The sequence below is a fragment of the Antechinus flavipes genome, chromosome 3, assembly GCF_016432865.1.
Source record: "Antechinus flavipes isolate AdamAnt ecotype Samford, QLD, Australia chromosome 3, AdamAnt_v2, whole genome shotgun sequence".
In the NCBI taxonomy this organism is placed as follows: domain Eukaryota; kingdom Metazoa; phylum Chordata; class Mammalia; order Dasyuromorphia; family Dasyuridae; genus Antechinus; species Antechinus flavipes.
The window spans coordinates 507524772-507544501 of NC_067400.1; the positions used below are offsets into that span (position 1 = coordinate 507524772).

Here is a 19730-nt window from a genome sequence, read left to right on the forward strand (position 1 = left end):
CTTCCTTGTCTTTGATTCCTGAGAGGGCCTTTGACCCAGCATCCCTAGGACCACAGAAAATGGGGACCCCAGTGATCATGGGGTATTGTAATTCTCTGCAGGCAGGAGAGCCATTGGTAAGTTTCTGATATATCCTTCAGATAAGTGTGATGATATCATGAGGTTTAGGGCTTCAGTACAGTTCTGTATCTGGAGGACTCGGGACCACTTGGTGCAGTAATCACATAATTCTAGTGTTCCACATTTGTACTGGAACCCTTTCTCTTTTCCAGTTCACTGGGTTTTTGAGTATGGTATCTCTAACTGCACTGCTTAGAATCTATTAAATTAGGTATAGAATGGAAAGTATCATTTATTCATCAGCATCAAGACAGCATCAAAGAAAAGAAAGAAAATCCATGTATATTTTAGACTTTGTCAAGTTCAGAAAGAAATTGAACTGATGAGGTAAAAAGTGACCTGATAGCAATCTGGTCACTAGCTGCAAGGAATGCATAGTCTCCACAGAAAGAGCTTAATATTTATTGCATCTTAATTGCATTATTACATTGTAAAAATCATACCTCATATACCCAAACAATCTAGAGATAGGAAGACCTGAAGAGTGAATTGAGACATAAATTTATTCAGATGTCACACACAGATTATCCACAAGATGTCGCTGCCCTAATCTAATTTTTATCTAGAAAACAGATTGTCCTGAACATAGCTGGAGGCGCATTTTAAAAAATTAGTATTAAGTATACTTTTATCTCATAGTTTTGATATATTTTATGTAAAGCATTAGCATCTGGTGCTTCCTTTATTGGCTTTCTACAACTCCTGTCTCTCACCATTCTACTTTTTTTCTTCCTACTTACTCACTGTATCTCACTCACCAGACTGCACTTTGTCACCATATCCTATTTCCTTGTGTATTCTCCTTTTACTCCTCTTATCTCCTTTTTCTATTCTTTGTGTGTGTAGATTCAATCTTCCATTGTCTGTGCTTATAGAGAAAAGTAGAAACATAATCATCCAAACTTGTAGATGATCCTAAAACTATTTATATTCTATTTGGTATACAAAGAAAGAGACGTATATATGTATTTATATATTCAAGTACTCACACTGAATGTGACTATCTCTACTATGAACAGGCATCTCTATGAGAGGAATATTCAGTTTAACAACTATTAAGCACCTGTTTTGTGCTCAGCATTTTATTAGGTTCTTCTAGGGATTGAAAAAGCAATAAAGGACATAATTATTGCTCTTATGATCTAATGGGGGACACAACAGCATCCAGAACATTAGTGAAAATTGCAAGATGGAAGATCATAGCATCACAGAAGAGGAACATAAGATTTAGAATCTGGAAGGGACCTTATAGATCATCAAATCCAATCTCTTAATTTTATAGATGGAGAAACTGAGACCTAGAAAGCTTAAGTGATTGCCCAGAATCGCACAGCTGACTATTAAAAGCTAAATTGTACAAGTGTGGTAGAATGTCAGAGGAGTGTGAAAATGAGGGTTAAAGTCACGATAGAAGGCTACGTATGGGGTAGCTAATACCGGAGTTGGGCCTTGAGAGAGATGAAGGATCTGGAGAGGCAGAGTGGAGAGGTTATATTATTCTAGGTAAGGGAACAACATGATTGGAGGCATGGAGATAGGGATGAGCACGATCTATTTGTATATATTTGGCCCATCATATCAGTCTCTATCCCCATATAGTCATATGTAGATAGAGATGTATGGAGAGCCTTAGGGTGTTTTGTTGTAAAAAAATACGGGAGGAGTAGCTATTTCTGTCAATATGGCAGGAATAGTGGCAGAAACCTCCATCCCATGTTTCTCCGATTCCTCTCTCAGGCAGAGGAGCTGATAGAAATTACATATAAGTTTCACTTATGTTGAATCCCAGCTACTTCTGTATCAGATGGCTTTGCCAATTCAAACCATTGTGCAAAATTGGTCACAGTCTTCTGTCTTCATATTTACCCTTATACTGGTAAATTTGGGGGAGTCCCTCATAGATGACTATGATATCCCTAGAAGGATTCGACATGGAATTAGAGCCAAAACTCATTTGGCAAGATTTCTGAGGGACTACCTTCTAGAGTGAACTAGAAGCATTCTGAGTGCTCCTAGGGATGATCTAATCCTGGACTGATTGATAGCTTACTCTTACGCTGTGTTTTGTACATAAGCCACATTTTATTCTGACTGATTCACATTGCTGTGAATCTTTTTCTCAGACATTGTGAACTTAGTGACAGGTTCTAGCTTGATGAATGTCCTGTTGTTTCAAGGACAATGACCTCATCACAAGTAAGTGACAGCAGTTGAAGCAGGAATAGCTTCCTCTGTTGCCTGATTGTTTTCTGCTCAGTGTTATATCATCATGTTCCAAACTCAAGATCAAAGGGACATCACTGGAAGAATAGTAATGAATATGTCTTGATTTTGTCTTATTTAGGTAGAATTTGCAAAGAAGCAGATTTTAGCTTCATATAAAGAAAAGCTATCCAATTAGCATTATTCCAAATTGGTATGGGTTGCCTTGAGAGGTAGTGAGTTCCCTATTGCTGGACACATTAGGCTGATTTCAGATACCAATTTGATGGAAAATTCCTGTTTAGGTCTAAGTTGGACTAGATGATATCTGAAATTTCTTCTGATTCCAAGTTTTTCTGATGTTTTGGTATCTCAGGACAGAAATGACCTGATTGAGAGATTGAAGCTCTTTTTTAGAATGTTTTGTATCTATTAGTAACAACTAGAATTATTAGAATCATACTATTTTGGAGTTCGAAGATAGCTATCTTAGTTGAAAACTCATTCAATCAATATCTAACTAGGATACCAAAGCATCCCCAACAAATGGTTATCTAGGCTTTGCTTGAATATCTATAGTTATAGTGAAACTCATTTTATTCTTTCTTAGATGTCTTGGATTTGCTCATTCAACTGTATTTATTAAGAATTTACTAGGTAGGGTGGCGCAGTGGATAGAGCACCAGCCTGAAGTCAGGAGGACCTGAATTCAATTTTTGGACTCAGACAAGTAACACTTCTTAGCTATGTGACCCTGGGCAAGTCACTTACCCCAATTGCCTCAGGGGGGAAAAAAGAATTTACTAGGTGCAAGGTATTGGGCTAGATTCTGAAAATACAAATACAAAGTGAAAAAACAGTACTTATTATTATTAAGCCTTTCTTCAAATTTTGCCCATTGTTATTCTTTTTTATTTAATTCAATTTTGTTTTATTTTTTGGGCCAATTCTCTCCATCTTACCTCCTCCCTTCCCCATTGAGAAAGCAAGAAAAACAAAACCTCTGTTATAAATGTGTATTATCACATTGCTATTAATTCTACTTCTGTATGTCAGCCCTCAATACACTGAGAGACCTAGCTCGTATTCCTTGAGGCTTTTCTCCAGGCTAACCACCTCTTGTTCTTTCAACCACACCCTGTGAGGAATGATATTAATCCATTTCTCTTGATATGTTCCCGTTTGTCCAGTTTGTGGTGCACAGAATGGAATTTGATACTCCAGTTGTAGTCTAACCAGGACAGAGTACTAGAACCTCCTTACTTTTGGACTCTGCTTTGGCTTAGTGTCAGGTATTGACATATAAGTTTGACGTTCACTTAAACCTCCTGCTCTTTGTTACATGAACTATTGTCTGGCCATCCAATCCCCATCTAAAACTTGTACAATTGATTTTTTAAAACCAACTCTAGGAATTCATCTTACAGAATAAAATCTAGATCTGCCAAGCTTTGTGACAGGATTTTAGTTTTTAGAGTTGGAATAGATCTTAAAAGTCTTATTGTTCAGTTGTGTCTAACTTTCCATGACACTTTGGATTTTTTTTCTTGGTACAGATAATAAAGAGGGTTGCCATTTCCTTCTCCAGCTTATTTTACACACGAGGAAACTGAGGCAAGCAGGGTTAAGTGACTTGTCCAGGATCACACAGCTAAGGTTTGAAGTTGAATTTAAACTCAGATCTTCCTGACTCCAGGCCCAGCACTTTGTCATTGGGTAGAAACTATTAGGCAGTTTAGTTCATATTGTTGATTTGGCCGTTTCTGGTCTTCAGTTTTCTAGAAATCTCTGTGTGTTTAGGTTTAGGAAAGATCAATAATTTAATTGGGTACTGCTATAATTTATTCTCACTAAACTCTGTTGGTAAGAGCTCCATATAGCAGCGAGAGTCCTGTGTCCTGCAGTCGGATAAAGCATTTGTCTCTCCTCCTGGCTCTGGCACTAGCCCTGAGCCACTCCAGGAGATAATGTGGTATATAGTGAAGTGCTCGGCCTGGACTCAGCGGAGACCTGGGTTTAGAGCCTGGCTAGGACCCTTACTAGCTCCAAACCTGCTTCAGCCCAGACTCCTTCTGGACTCCCTCCAACCCGCAGCCTCACACACATACTTTCCAGCTCCCTTCTATGTGTTGTCTTTTTTCATTAGAATGGAAACTCCCTCTTTGAAGGCAGGGATTCTTTAGCTTTTTTGCTTGTATAATGTTTCTGGTGCTGCTTACTTAGCATAGTGCTTGGCACAAGTAATTACTTCATAAATACTGGAATTCTAATTAATTTATAAAATTATAAAATGGGGCAAGTTTGCCCCAATTCTTTATATACTCTTGAAGAGAAAACACAGTAATGGAGGGAAGTGAGGCTGTAATTGCACTTTCATAAGGCACAAGAGTGTGGGGGCAACAGCACAGAAAGTACAAAGATAAGAAGCAAAACAGTGCTGAAGCAGATGGCATGGGTATGGGAAGAGGCAAAGAGAATCACTCATGTAACCATGAATTAGAGCTGGAAGAGCTGGGCACCATGGATCCAGTGGAGTTGGAAGAGTACTGGGGGCAGGAGTTTGAAAGCTCTCTCTTTTTTTCCCCTTAGGTTTTATATGTGCATTCCTTTTTTATATGTTTACATATGAGTCATGTTGGGGGAAAAATCAAAGCAGAAGGGAAAATCATGAGAAGGAAAAAATATAGAAGAAAAAAAGGTGAAAATACTATGCTTTGATAAATCTCAATCAGTTTCTATAGTTCTCTCTGGATGCAGATAGCATTTTCCCTCCAAAGTTTATTGGAATTGCTTTGGACTACTGCATTGCTGAGGAGAGCTAAGTCACAGTGGATCATCAAAATCTTGCAGTTGCTGTATACAGTGTTCTCCTAGTTATTTGAGCTCTCATTTTAACAAGGTTTAGAGCAGAGTTACTCTTATCTCTACCACCTTTGAGTGAGTTCCTCAACAACCCAAATCATCTCAAAGTTATCAGTAACATTTGGTATTCTGCTGATCTTACTGTTGATGTCTGGAGCTTATCTGAGATTTACATATCATGAGACTGAAAGGCTCTGACCCAAAGGCCCAGATGCCTTCCCCTACAGTTTGTTCCTGATCTCAGATGTAATTTTGGGTAAATATATTACAGTGTTTGCAAATTAGGCTTCTTTGGTCTATGAGATGGTCTTTGAATCTTAATTCCTTTGCAATCTTAACCGCTACTATTATTATTATACACTGGCTACTTATAAACTTACTATACTGACTGGAGCTGGGAGACTGGGGGTGGGAGGTTGAGATCGACCAGAACAAAGTACAGCTTGGACACAATGCTTTATCTAGTTAGCTAGTTAGGTGGGTGATCCTGGCTCGAAAAGTCACATCTATGAGACTCAGAGCCAATGGTGCAATCAGTTCTGATGTTTCCTTTCTTTGGGAACAAAATACTCTTACACAAGCATATAGATATATACCCACACACAATACATATGTATATATACACAAGCATATATGTATATATCAAGCATTTAAGTTTCTGCTGTGTTCCAGACAGGGCAGCTAGGTGGTTCAGTGGATAAAGTGCTGGGTCTGAAGTCAGGAAAACCCATCTTCCTGAATTGAAATCTGGCCTCAGCTACTTGTTGGATGTGTGACTCTGGGCAAGTCACTTAACCCTGCTTGCCTCAGTTTCCTTACCTCCAAAATGTAGGAGTGGGTATTCTTCGGGTGTCCACTGCAAATCTCATGGGGCTATAAGTCCTAAGGCAGAGATCCAGCTAGTTTTTCAAAACTCCCAAGTCATCAGGGTCCCAGTATCACCACTCTCATTATTGTCCTCATTTTCCATTCTCTCTTTTTCTTCTTTTGTTTCCTTTCACTATTATTTTACTGTTAACTTTTTTAATCCTATTCTCTTGTCTCTTTGTTCCTTCGTCTTACTCTCTGTACTTTAGTCTTAACAGTTTCCAGTCCCATCTGGAAAAAAAAAGGTTACTTTGTTTGGTACGGAAAAAAAAACTCAAAAAGGTCCTGTGATTCACGTCTTTCCCTTCCCTCCTCCCGAGATTCTGGTGGCCTTGGCACTGGCGTGCGCGCGTGCGGCTGCCCGCCCGCTGCGCTCTCCCGGCGCTTGTGGCCCGGGCTGCTCGGCCCCTCCATCCGAAGGTGTTTCTATAGGAACAGCTCGCCGGCTTCTCCGCCAGAGGCCCCCAAATGAGCATGCTCAGTGCAAGGCTTCCCCGGGCTCTCAGCTCTGTTTCTAGTGAGGAGCATGTCTGGGACTCCAGGGGGATCCCTCTGAAGTGAGTGCGGAGTCTTTGTGTTCGGAGGAGGAGGAGGAAGAGGAGGAGGAGGAGGAGGAGGAGGAGGAGGAGGAGGAGGTCTGGTCTCGGCCGGGACCTGGAAAAAGCCAGGCGGGAACAATGCTGGCCTGCCTGACCAGGGGGAATTTCCTGGATGTCCTTCAGGAGGGCTTCACGGAGGTAATGCCCTCTTCCCACACTTCGGGCCTTTCCTTTCCTCCCTATCTACTCCGCGCTCTCGCCCTCGGCCTCCATCCTCTGCCCAGCCCGCCTTCAGCCTGTCCTGGTGGAGAAGTTGACACCCACGGGGAGAAACTCAGAGTATCTTCTGCTTTCTTTTCTCATCCCTTGCCAGTGCTCTGGAGGACAACATTTTAAGAAGTTACCTCTCCAGAGAGGTAGCCTCCCACTTTGTGAGGGATGTTCTCCAAACACATTGGGGGGGGGGGGGACCTCTGATTTTTTGCAAGGAATCTGTAAATCTCAGGGTCAGTCCAGGCTGGGCTGAGGGCATCCTAGTGGCTTGGGGGAGGGGTAAGAGGACGCAGATTCAGGGACCGTGGTTTAAGGTATTAGAATTTCACCTAGTATAGAAGGAATGAAGGAGAGCAGTTGAGAATTGTAAGAGGTCTCTGTGAGCTATTCCTGCTGTAGTTGTACCTTTGGATCTGGAGATTTCTTTATAGCCTGGAAAATATGGTTTCCAAAGGAAAGCACTAAGGGAGTTGTAAGCCCAGCCTGCTGAGCACTTTGCAAACTTTAAAGCATTTATATGCCAGTTATTAGTATTTCATTTTTATCTTTACTTGTGAATGAATTAAAAAAATAAGAAGGAATCTACAGATGAGTCTACATTCCAATACTGTTGTTCAATTATGAAAAACAAGTCATTTTATTCACCCAATATCATCTGTTCATTAAATATAAAACAATAATAATAATACTTTAGCTACTTAACCTCAGGCTGTTTTTTCATCAAAAAACATGAGAAAAACAAGATGATGATGATGATGATGATAATGATATTTCTGTTAGATAAAAATAGGGTTCCTTTTTTAGTCCTGATTAGAAATCCCAGAACCAGCAACTAGAAGGGGAGGGAATATCAGTACAGACATAAGAGGACATCTTCCTATCACAAAGAGGAGTTGGAATCTGTTTTCTTTTGGTATTCTCAGTAGTTCCCTTTCTTCCTTCTAGAACTACAAAGTTCTGACTTATTTTCTTCTTTTCTATCCCATTTGCACCAAGGGATGCATCATTACTTCTGCGTATGATCTCCTTCATCTGCCCTCCTCAGTGGGGCCCCCACAAGGATACCCAGGATTCCCTTGTCACAGCTGCATTATAGGCCTCCTTCCTTAATTCCTGTTTCCAATTATGAATCTCTGCAGCCTGACCTTCCTCAAAACCTTCCCCAGCCTAGGCCTCTTCCTGTTCTCCTTGTCTTATTTGGGACACAGAAGGAAGAAAGCCTCCCTTAATCCACAGAACTTTCTGGGTCTCTGGTACTGGTCTTCATGCCAGGGAAGGGAGTGAGGGAAGAATGGGGCCTGGTCCAGAGCCCTCTGCTCCAGACCTCGCATCTTTGGTTCATGGGATTTTAAACACAGAAGAGATAGATTTCTATAACTAGATAGCTAGATATAAGAAATAAGTCCATAGCTACCAGTTGTCAGTGCCTGCAGTGTCATTTGGGACCTTCTTTTCTCATTCTCAGTTCTGAGACATCCCTCTCCCCCTAGAACCCTTAGCTGAAGACCTGGGGTTCTGATGCACCTAATAATTCTCAAGTACAAAAAAATCTCTCTCAATCAGTGCCCCTAGCTAGCTGCCATATTATTCATCCAGCAGAAACAAATGAGAATGGGGTCAATCCTAACATATGCCTTATGCTTATCTCATTGTTACCCTGTCTACTGAATCCCACACAGAGAATCACTGTATGTGCCAGTGTATGATCAAATGAGATAATATATATAAAGTCCTTTGTGGACCTTAAGGAGCTATAGAAGTGTTAGTTATTATTTTTAACATCATATCATTCTTCTAGAGGCTCCTGGAAAGCCCCTTGGGAACAATTCTAGTAGCAGACAAGGTGACAGAGATTTTATATATATATATATATATATATATATATATATATATATATATATATATATACTTCATCTTGTTCCCATATGGATCTAATTTCTTCTTCTACCTCTCTATCTTTTAATAGCATTTCATTCCATGTAGCTTAGAGATATTTGGTATGGTGATATAAAATATCATATGAAAACTGTTCTTAAATTTTTATGCATCATTTCTCTGTACCTGAGCAGTAATAGGCATGAGTTATTATTAATTATCTAAATCTCATATTTTTCAGTTACTATTATTTTATTCCCAGATGGCCCTTTAAAAGGGTCAGAGCATCACATTTGGTCATCTTTCTAATGCCTTTGTGTTGCTATCGAGAGCCTATGTCTCCTGGTTAACACAGAGGCAAAGAGAAGGTCCAAGGAGTTTATTTTGGGGTAAATGATGGAGTCCTTATAGATGTGATAGAAACATAGCAATATATTTTCCTTCCTCCTATAGTCATCCCACTTCTTTCTTGACCTATGACCATCCTCCCTATTTTGTCAAATTGTAAGCAAATTTAGCTGCCTGGCAAGTTCACAACATTTCTTTGCAACTCCATAACTATGTCACGGTATTGTCTTTAACCATTCATTGTCTGGAGTGAAACACGGCTGAAATCTTCATTCTTTACTATGAAGCCATATTAAAAGGGCATAGCTAAGGTCCTGGTGTCAAGGCTACTCTTCAGTTTCTCTGAGACACTAAAGTTTAAAAAATTATCAACAATTTCTTGTCTTCTCAATGGGTGAGGGAGGGACTGAAGAAAGGGAGAAAACCTAAAACTTAAAAATTAACAACAAAAAAAGAACATTAAAAATAAATAAATAATGTGAAAGATGATCCAGGAGCTACTGTGTAACTATGGCAATATTCTCTGGACACACTGCAAAATAACTACATGTAAATTAATCCTATCTAGGTTTGTTTAAGGTCAGTTCCACTTAAAAAAAAAACAGCAAAAGCTTTTGATTCTTGAGTTAATTAACAATTTTCCTATGGTCTTTTGCCTCTAAAAGTGAAGCCCTATAGTGTTCTAACATACACTCAGGACTTATCATTTGGGCAAGTACTCTGACTTATTCTTTTCTATATTAAATACATACATAGTCAACTCCTGGGAATGATCCAAGCAGATCTAAAGCTGTCCCCCACCATCTGGCTGCTTTAGGGTTGAACTGTGGTCTCACTCTTCCATGACAGGGGCAATTGCCGCCCGAAGCAGGGTGGTAAGGTCCTCATTATATATGGGGAAGGAAAGCTGCTGTTGCGGGTGCACTTCTGCGAGAAGCCTGCTCTGAGAGGCAAGGTTCTCCCTCCACCCAGCTGCTACACTGGCACAACCAGCGCCATTCCCCTTTGCCAAGTGGGATTCTACCACATTTCCTGCCGTGGAGAACAGAACTATGGCGCCGGTTCCAGCGGCCTGATGACCTAGAGATTCTGATTATCCCCTCTAGGCCTGCCTTGAATTTTTCCTCCACTGATACAATTTGCTTAGCAGACTATCCTTATGTTTTGGTAAGTGGCTGCCGAAGGCTGCAAGTCTCGATGCTTTGGTCATTTTCTTACCTAGTGTGCTCCCGACCAGGCCAGATTTCCCCTGCTTTGACTTTTGGTGCAATTCTGACTTTTTTTGCTTTTTTCTGTCGCATAATTATCTGTATGTCTCTATGAAGACAGTCTCTGGCTCATTTGTTAATATGGATTTCCTCAAATGATTTTCTCAAGGATATTGTGAGCTTTTTTAGAAAACTGCTGCAAGGCAGACATTTAGTTTTGTAGCCAGGAACCCTTTACCAACCTAGCTCCTGGTCTGACACACATGATATATTCCTAAGGCAGTAAGCTTAAGACAATGTGCATCTCTTGAACACTTGCTAAAGAAAATAAATGCCTCAGAGCACTAAGTTAGAGGGAAAAGATGTGTGTGTATGGGAGAGAAATGGTGATTTAGAGATTTTGTGTATGAGTAAGAGTACTCCTGAATGGACCATATCTAGCCACAGGGAATAGTTTCCTCACTGACTTATAAAAATGCTAACATAAAGCAGTTCTTTATTGGCTGAGCTCTCTCCTTCTTACATATGGGCTGGCAGAATTTCTTTAGCAGGTTTCTCCCCAAGGAGGAGAGCAATATGGATCTTTTACTAAGTCCCAGCTGCTTCCGTGGCCTCTTAAAAGCACAGAGAGAAGTTGTGTCTGGTCTCAGCCCCATAAATGGGAAATAGAATGAGTCTGAGTAGGGGCTTGGAGCAGCAGCTGCTGGAGTAAGCATCTTTGCTAAGTGCTAGGGTCTGTATGTGTTTTCGCAGGTAAAAAGGCTCTACCATTAGGCCAGTAAGAGAATCCTGATATTCCTGTAAGAATTTGGCTTCTTAAATGCTCCGCTGTGGAAATGTAAAAATCCCATTAGTCTTTGGCGTTTCTATGTTGCTGCTCCACCTCCTTCTCCCCCCTGCAACTTTCTTGCTTCTGGCCAACTGACATGCCCTCTCCCCACCCAGGCCCATTGGCTCCATTCCCACAGGCCACTGGTGCCAGGAAAACAGATGCTCCCTGGCAGGAAGCTACCAAACTGCTTTATTTCTTTCTCTGTAAGTGATGGGGGGGCATGTACAGTAGTGATAGGAATCTCTTGTTTCCCAAGTACCACTCAGCCCGCAGGGTACAGGCTGGGAACGCTTCACCTATTGTGGCTGGCAGTCCTGGCCATTGTGTCCCAGACCCTGCTGTAGTGTTTTGCAAAGGACATTGGAGAAGGTTCCCAGGACCAGTTAGAATGGTGGAGGGAAAGTAGGGGCTAAATGGAAAATAATGATTTCAACTGACACTTAGCTAGAAAATCTCTCTCTTGGAATCTCGCCAGCGTTTCCATCCCCCTTATTGTGTGCCGTTGATAGTGACTGGATATGATCTGAACAGTACAAAAGGCTCCCTTATGTCCTTGTTCAATGATCAATAATCATTTATGAAGCACTTTTACATCCTAGACATGATGTTAAGGGCTGAGCATTCAAAGATAATAATGTCCCTGTCCCTGCTCCCAAGAAGCTTACACTCAATCACAAGAAAATAAGTATTCAGCGTGAATACAAAAGACATACATGGTAGTTTAAGGAGAAAGGGAGCCTGGGAAGATCAGGAAAAGGCATCATGCAGAAAGAGTGTTTGAGTTGAATCCAGGGGAAAGGAAGGGATTCTATAAGGCAGAAGGGAGGAGGGAATAAATCCCGGGCCATTTTGGTTAGATTGTAGTGTCAGATTGTAGGAATGGGAAGGACTAATGAGGCTGGACAGGAAAATTGCAACCAGGTTGTCTTAAAGCTAAAGGGAATGACTTTTGTTGGGTATTTGTGACTCATCTGTTAAGAAAGGGCTTGCCATCAGTAGAACTTCAAAAACACATGTTTAGAGTTGCCCCACTTTTGTCTGGTAATGGTTAGGGTATCTCCTTTAAGCATCGAGCTGAATGCCATTATAAAGCTATTATTAATAACAAACCCCATCCAGCATTTTTGGGTTCCAGCCTTCTCTTCATCTTCTTGGCTTTGCCTGCATTTTTTTTTTTTTTTGTTTGTTTGTTTACAAAGCATTTTACTCACAACTCCCTTGAGTGGTATAAGTGGTCACTTCCATTTTATAGATGAGGATACAGAGGTTTAGAAAGAAATGGACTTGACAAGGGACAGAACAAGTAATGTTGATGTTGGAACTTGAGTTCTTTGATGATGTCCTTACTACATCTCATTTCCACTTCTGAGTACTCTTGGGATTTCAAATTCAGCCTGTGAAAAAGGGAGTCCATTCATTATCTTTCCTCCTAAAATTTCTCTTTTACCGACTTTATTATGTTTGTCTTTACCCTCAGTCTATCAATATGCATTTATTAATGGGCTATTATGTGCCAAGGATAGGCACAAAGGCAAAATTAAATGGTCCTTGCCCTGGAACTTACATTAGGGGAGATAACTTATTTGTAAATTAATCTATACAAAGTAAGTAGGCAGTAACTTGAGGCAGAGGGCAGTTAAAAGGATCAGGAAAGTCAAGGCCTCATATAGGAGGGGAACAAGGACTTTTTTTTTCTTCTGAGGCAATTGAGGTTAAGTGACTTGCCCAGAGTCACACAGATAGGAAGTGTCTGAGGCCAGATTTGAACTCAAGTTCTCCTAACTTTGGGGCTGGTGCTCTATCCACTGTACCACCTAGTTGCTCCAACAAGGGCTTTTAAGAGGCAAGCTGAGGAGCGGGCACCTTTTAATTGTCACCTGGGCAAAGACTTGGACTTTGGAGATGGAGTATGAGGAATACAAGAAAGCCAATTCTGTTCAGACCAATTAGTGAGGGAAAGTGAGTGATAATACAATATCCTTGGAAAGGTAGGTTGGAGCCAGGTTTTAAGGGCTTTAAATGCCAAATAGAGGACATTGTATTGTGTCCTAGAGATATCGGAGTCGCTGGAATTTCTTGAGCAGGGAAGCAGGATGGTCAGACCTTGGTTTTAGGAATATTGTTTTGGCAGTTGTGCTGAGTACAGATTGGACAAGGACGATGCTCAAGGGAGGGAAACCAAGGAGAAAGCCTTTACAGTTGTCTGGGTGTGAGGTAATAGGGATTTTTACCATAGTCATGGTCTTGTGAAGAGAAGAGGAAGGCTTCAAGACAGGATGTGAAGGTGGAGTAGACAAGATTTAGGACCTGATTAGGAGGTGTGAGACAGAGTGTGAAACTGAGAATGATGCTGAGGTTGTAACTGGAAGGATACCCTCAACAGGAATAGGGAAATTAGAAAAGCAAGTTTTGGGGAAAGATAATAGGTTCTGTTTTGAACATGTTATGTTTCACATACTTGGGGTGAGGGAAGGGTATTTTGGGGGAGATAATCAGTTTGCAGTGTCCCACAGACATTGGTAATGAGGAACTCTTAGAGCTCAGAAGAGACACTAGGTTTGGATATGTAGCTCTGGAAGCCATCTACAAAAGAGTGATAATTAAACCCATGGAAACTGATGAGGAAGCCAAGTAAGAGAAAGTAACTCACCACACATTCTTTCTTCTATCCTACTCTCATATCAAAAATCCATTCACATCATCCCCCATCTCCTACACCCCAATGTCTCCCCATCTCCTACCTCCTTCACTTGGGCCACAAACATCGGAAGTAAACAACCTTTTGTAGGAGATTTTCTATGAAAGAGAGGAAAGATAAAGGACATAACAAAGATTGTTATAGTGAAATGAAGGGTTTTTAAAAAATTGGTTTGTAGGTAACAGGGAAAGAGCTTAGAAATTAGGAACAATTGAAAAGTAGAGAAAGAGAGAATGACTGTGAGAGCATTTTGCTGAAGAATTCAGGAAGGGCAAGATGAGGAGTATATGGGGAGGGATTATACTTACCAAAAAAAAGCATCACCTTTTCATCAGAAATTAGAGTAAAGGAGAAGAGGGGGGATGATGTGAATGGGGTTTTGAGATGAGAGCTGAGGAGAAGAAAGAGTCATGGTTAATGACCTCTGTTTTCTCAATCAGATATGAAGCAAGATCTTCTGATGAAAGAATGGACAGAGGGCATAATAAGGGAAGCTTGAGGGGAGGAGAGATTTGGAGTAATACCCCACTGGGGGAAGTGGGATAGAAAAATCACTTAAGGAGGAGTAAAAGGACTGCCTTGGGGTGAGATGAGATAACCTAGTTTTATAGTGTTCCCAGTAAGCATTGCTGTGTGACTTCCTTCAGAGTCCAGCATTGTTAGGGACTGGATGCAGGACAAAGAGAACAATGCAATGTTGAATTGGTTTACTATAAGGTCAAAATTTGGGGAAAAGTGAAAGGAGAGCAGTGGTGTTGGGCTTGTAGAGTAGGGATGGAAGGACTAGGTGTCAAGATAAAGATGAATGGTTTTAAAAGAGGAGAGAGAGAATGGTAAAAGAATTTCAGAAATCCTGAAAATGGGATTGCAGTGCTTGTGGGTGAGATCAAGGTGTGTGGCTGTGGTAAAATAAAAGCATAAATCATGGGTCTTGAGATTGAGGGACTAGAAAGCTTAACTCTTTTGAAGGAATCTTACCATTAAAATGAGGGAACACTGAAGTACCTTAGTAAGAGGACATGTGTCAGGGTAGCAAGGAAGAATGTGATCCAGGTACTAATCTCCTTAAGAAAGAGAAATAATGAGGAGAAAAATGCCAGCAGGATGTAGATTGGGAGTTACAGTGAGATAGTGTCAACCTAAAAGGAGAAGTTCCTAATTAGCAACGACACAGGGAAGGTCTGGAAATGACAGTGGAGAGCAGAAAGCATGCTTGCTCTTACTCCAGGACCAGCATCTGAAAGAGTATGAAAAAATATGTAACCAGTAGGAGAAAGGATGGAAGGATGTGTTTGTTTGTTTGTTTCTTTGTGGGGAACAGTGTTAGGGAGTTCCAGAAAATGGAAGGAGCTTGAGAAGCCTGAGATAAAGAGAAGTATGTTAATGTGAGAATGGAGATTCCCTGGGGCACAGTGAGAGACACAGGCTCAACCAGACTGGGGCCTGGCCCAAGGGTGGAGGGTGGGTGAGAAGGTAAGACTTGGAAGTGGGGGATGGTTTTTGCTTATGCAGCTATGGGGAAAAGGGAAGAATTGGGGAGGGGTCTGTACCACAGGAATTAGAAACATTAGAAGTAGGAGGTTGCTAGCTACTGTGCTAAGCATTTTTAACAAATGTCGTCTCATTTGCTCTTCACAATTACTTTGAAATAATATTTTATATATATGTATATTACTAATAATAGTACCTACTTCTTCTGTTATCCCCATTTTATGTTTAAGAGAACTCCTGCAAACAGGGTTAAATGACTCTTGTGAGTAGGCTGAGTAAGATTAAGTGATTTGCTTTAGGTGATACAGATGGCAGCATTTGAATTCAATACTTCCTGACCCTGACACTTAGCTTTCTACTACATTATTTACCTAATTCCCTTTTGATTACTCAGTAAAGTTCAGATTCTTCTGTCTGCTATTCAAAGCCTTCTTACAACCTGGTGCTTTCCACAGCCTATTCTTTTTAGCCTTATTTTCTGCTATTCATTTGTATGCACTTTTTCTACCTGTCAGAGTACATGACTTTGTCTACCCAACATCCCATAATACTTTCCCCACCCCTTTCTCAGCTGAAATGCTAAAGAAAGCCTTCCCTGGGGCTGCTAGGTGCCACAGTGGATAGAATACCAGCCCTGAAGTCAGGAGGACCTGGGTTCAAATGTGACCTCAGACACTTACTACTTCCTGGCTGTGTGACCTGGGCAAGTCACTTAATCCTAATTGCAGGAAAAAAAAAAAAAGCCTTCCCTGGTCCCCAGTAACTTTTCCTCCCAGACCCACAGAACACATCCCATTAACTTCTCAGCTTAGTGTTACAGTGGACAGAGCTCTGTGCCTTAAGTCAAGAAAAGCTGAGTTCCAATCTGGCCGCAGATACTAGCTGTGAGACCCTGGGCAAGTCATTTCATCTCTGCTTGCCTCAGTTTCCTCATCTGTGAAATGAGGCTAATAATAGCTAATAATAGCACCTACTTCCCAGGCTTATTGTGGGGATCAACAGGTATTTCAGGCATATAGTACAGGCATACAATAAGTACCATATAAATGCTGGCTGGTTCATGGGGATCATGGTGATGATCTTTCTACCTGCCTCCCAGCCATTTGCCAAACAGCTGTTGGTTCCGCACTGACAGCAGGAGCCTGGTCCAACCCCTTGTTGCTAATCACATGGGCGGCTTCCCAGCTGAGCTGGCACCTCTTACCTCCACTATGTGTTTCCCTAACCTTCTCCTTAGGTGCCTCCTTCCCCAGTCTGTCCTACACTCCATGATTTTCCCCAAGCACAAACCTGATGTCGTTCTCCTCCTCAGCACATTCCAGGGCATCTCTCTTATCAGTAGGATAAAATATAAACTTTTCTGAAAAGAGTTTAAAGCTCTTTACAACCTGGTCCCACTCCCTTAGCAGACACTGTTCATTTCTCCCCTTCCACGTCTTTTCCCCCAGGTTGCAATGCACTGCCGCCTCACTTTTCATGTCTTGGGATCCCTGTTTTCTTCCAGGATTCCCCTCTAGGAGTATTCCCTTGTCCAGGAAACCTTTCCTGGAGTCCCCTCCCCAAGGTACCTTTTATTCATTCGGTATGTATTCTGCCTGCACACACACACACACACACACACACACACACACACACACACACACACTTTCCCCCCCCCCCCCCCCCCCTAGAATGCAAACTCTTTAAGGTCAGGGACTGTTTCCTTTTTGTCTTAGTATTTCCAGTGTAGCCTGCCTAGCACATAGTAGGTGCTTAATAAATGCTTGTTAAATGATTAAGACAGAAATCCTACTGCTAACCATACATTCTTCCACAATCAAATATGGAAAGTAAGGTCCAATATATACCTCAAAGTTTCCAAAGTAGCACTCTTTGTAATAGCTTTTGTAGTGTCCATTGATTGGGGAATGGCCAGGCAGACCAGGATACATACATAAATGTGGAATGTAATCATGCTCTAAGAAATCATGAGTAGGAACATTTCAGAGAAACATGGAAAGGCGCATGTGAACTGATACAGAGTGAAGTAATAAGCAGGTACAGAAAAACAGTAAACACAGGACAACAGCAATGTCCTCACATATACCAAAAAGCCCAAAGCAAAAAGGAAAAACATATACCCAGAAAACTGTTATGATGATTAAGTTTGTCCTCAGAGAAAAGATGAGAAAATGTAACTGTCTGCCTCCTTACAGAAGGAAGATGTGTGGGTTGGAATACGGCATAACTGTCCCATTCAGCTGTGTTGTTTCGTTTTGCTCAATTGCTTTTCTTCTTGGACTCTTTTACTTTTTGTTATAAGGGATGGCTCTGTAGATAGGGTGGGAAGAGGACTAATTTCAAAGGGAAGATAATGTAAAAACAGAAGATAGCAAACTGGACCCAGAGAGGTCAAGGGACTTGCCTGTGGTCACTCACAGAGGCATATGAACCCAGGTTCTCCAAGATTAAACTCTTCTATTTATTGTGTCAGGCTGCCTCTATCTTTTTTTGTATCTATTTTGAATGTGACAACTATTTTTGTGGCAGTCTTTTAAAAAAAAGCTCATGCTGCACACTGCAAAATGAGAATTAAATGTACAACAAAATGATAATTTCTTGTTGACTTTGGATGTACAATAAAAATCAATCCCACCTACTTTTTTATTTTCTTCTTCAAGGAGAACCCATAAGCCATCCTTCCATTTATCTGCAACTTCCTTCTGTCCTCCAATTTCACTTAGTAAGAACATCAAGATCATATGCTTTAGTTCCCACAGCACCCCACTGAACTGTTAGATAAGGATCTCATAAACGAATGTTTATAGAAAGTCTAGAAGCTGCATCCCTTTTTTGATCCTTCTGCCAGCATCCCTGCAGAAGTTATAGGGGCTGGTATTTTTCTTGGTTTCTTGATCAGTAGCCAAGAATTGAGTTAGGTCATGGGACAGTTAGATACCAAACATGGTGCACAGTTTGCACAAGTGGATAAAGAATTGCCCCCAAGTGAATGACTTCCAGTACATGTATTTGGTGAGGGGGAGGGGAGGGAGGGGTGCCCTATTTGCTTATCAGATTCTCAGATTTGACAAACCCTCTAGCTTTACAAGGCTATCTCTACCTATGGTCATGAAAAACCTCTTTATGGAGCAATGGAAAGACCATGGGAAACTTCTCTCACTTTGTAGCTTTGTACAGCTGCTTGAGAACTATCTTCCCTTTTTATTCTAGTAAAGAACTCTCTTTCTTATGAACTTACCTCCAAAGAGCTCCATTGTCCCAGATCTGAACTATGCCATTAGTGCAATTCTGCAGAACCTGGTCTGGCACAATGGCCTAATGATAAAGAAATGGGGATGAAAGGCAGGTAGGAGCCCCTAAATGCCATGGTGGCCCAATTTGGGCAACCAGTATTCACTTGAACAAGAATTCAATACCAGTTATGGATCCTGTAAGGTAAATCCCACTAATAAAGATGGGAAGGATATCTCACTGAGTCCAGGACCAAAATCTAATGGATTCATAATGTCATGGATGTCCCATTGAGCTCAAGAACATTGTTGTTGTCTTTTGTTTTCTCTCTTTTTTTTCTATTACATTTACTTATTTTTAATACACATTGCTTTATGAATCGTGTTGGGAGAGAAAAATCAGAGCAAAAGGGAAAAACCAGAGTAGAGATAAAAAGACAAAGAAGAAAAAAGTAAACATGGCATGTGTTGATTTATACTCGGTCTTCTTAGTTCTTTTTCTGGATGCAGATGGCATTTTCTGTCCAAAGTCTATTGGGATTGCTTTGGATTACGGAACTGCTGAGAAGAACCAAGCCTCTCATAGTTGATCATCACATAGTCTTGCTCTTATGGTACACCATGTATTATTCCTGGTTCTGCTTTTTTCATAGCATCAGTTCATGTGTCCTTTGTTCTGGGAGAGGACCAAAATGACATCAGTTTGTTAGAGTTGAGTTACGGTGTGTCTGCTGTGGCTGCTCAGAGCAATACGAGCTCGGAGTGCTCAGCCTTCGGTCTCACACAAAGTCCCTATGAACATTTGGGGTGGATTCTCTAACTTTGCACATGTCTTGTTTCTTCTGGGCTACTTCACTTCTGCTTGCTCATAGAGCCCAGCACCCTCTCTGATGAGGGCACGCTCTGCTGGGCTGTCCTGTGACTTTGAGAGTGTCCTTTTTCTGACCCTCTGGTGAGCGCCTGCCCCGGGTGAGTTCTCCATTTGGCAAGTGTACATCTGGCATTTGTACAATGTGGTCAGCCCAAGAAATTGTGCTCTCTGCAATAGAGTTGGCGTGCCCGGCGGTTATTTGGAGAAAGGACCTCGGGTCCGGTCTCTCATCCCGCCAGGTGACCAGCAGGATCTTCTAAGGCAGATCAAAGGGAAGCGATGCAGTTTCCTGGCCCGACGCTGTCCCGGTATCA

At 41.3% G+C, this 19730-nt stretch overlaps 1 protein-coding gene across 1 annotated transcript in view; it reads left to right on the forward strand.

The window, feature by feature from the left end:
* LOC127554986 (dixin-like) overlaps positions 1–19730 on the forward strand; it is a 29698-nt gene continuing 9968 nt past the window's right edge. Inside the window, exon 1 of the mRNA XM_051986972.1 lies at positions 1–116. Within this exon, the coding sequence (XP_051842932.1) occupies positions 60–116 (57 nt within the window). The 5' untranslated portion in view covers positions 1–59. The remainder of the gene's footprint in view (positions 117–19730) is intronic.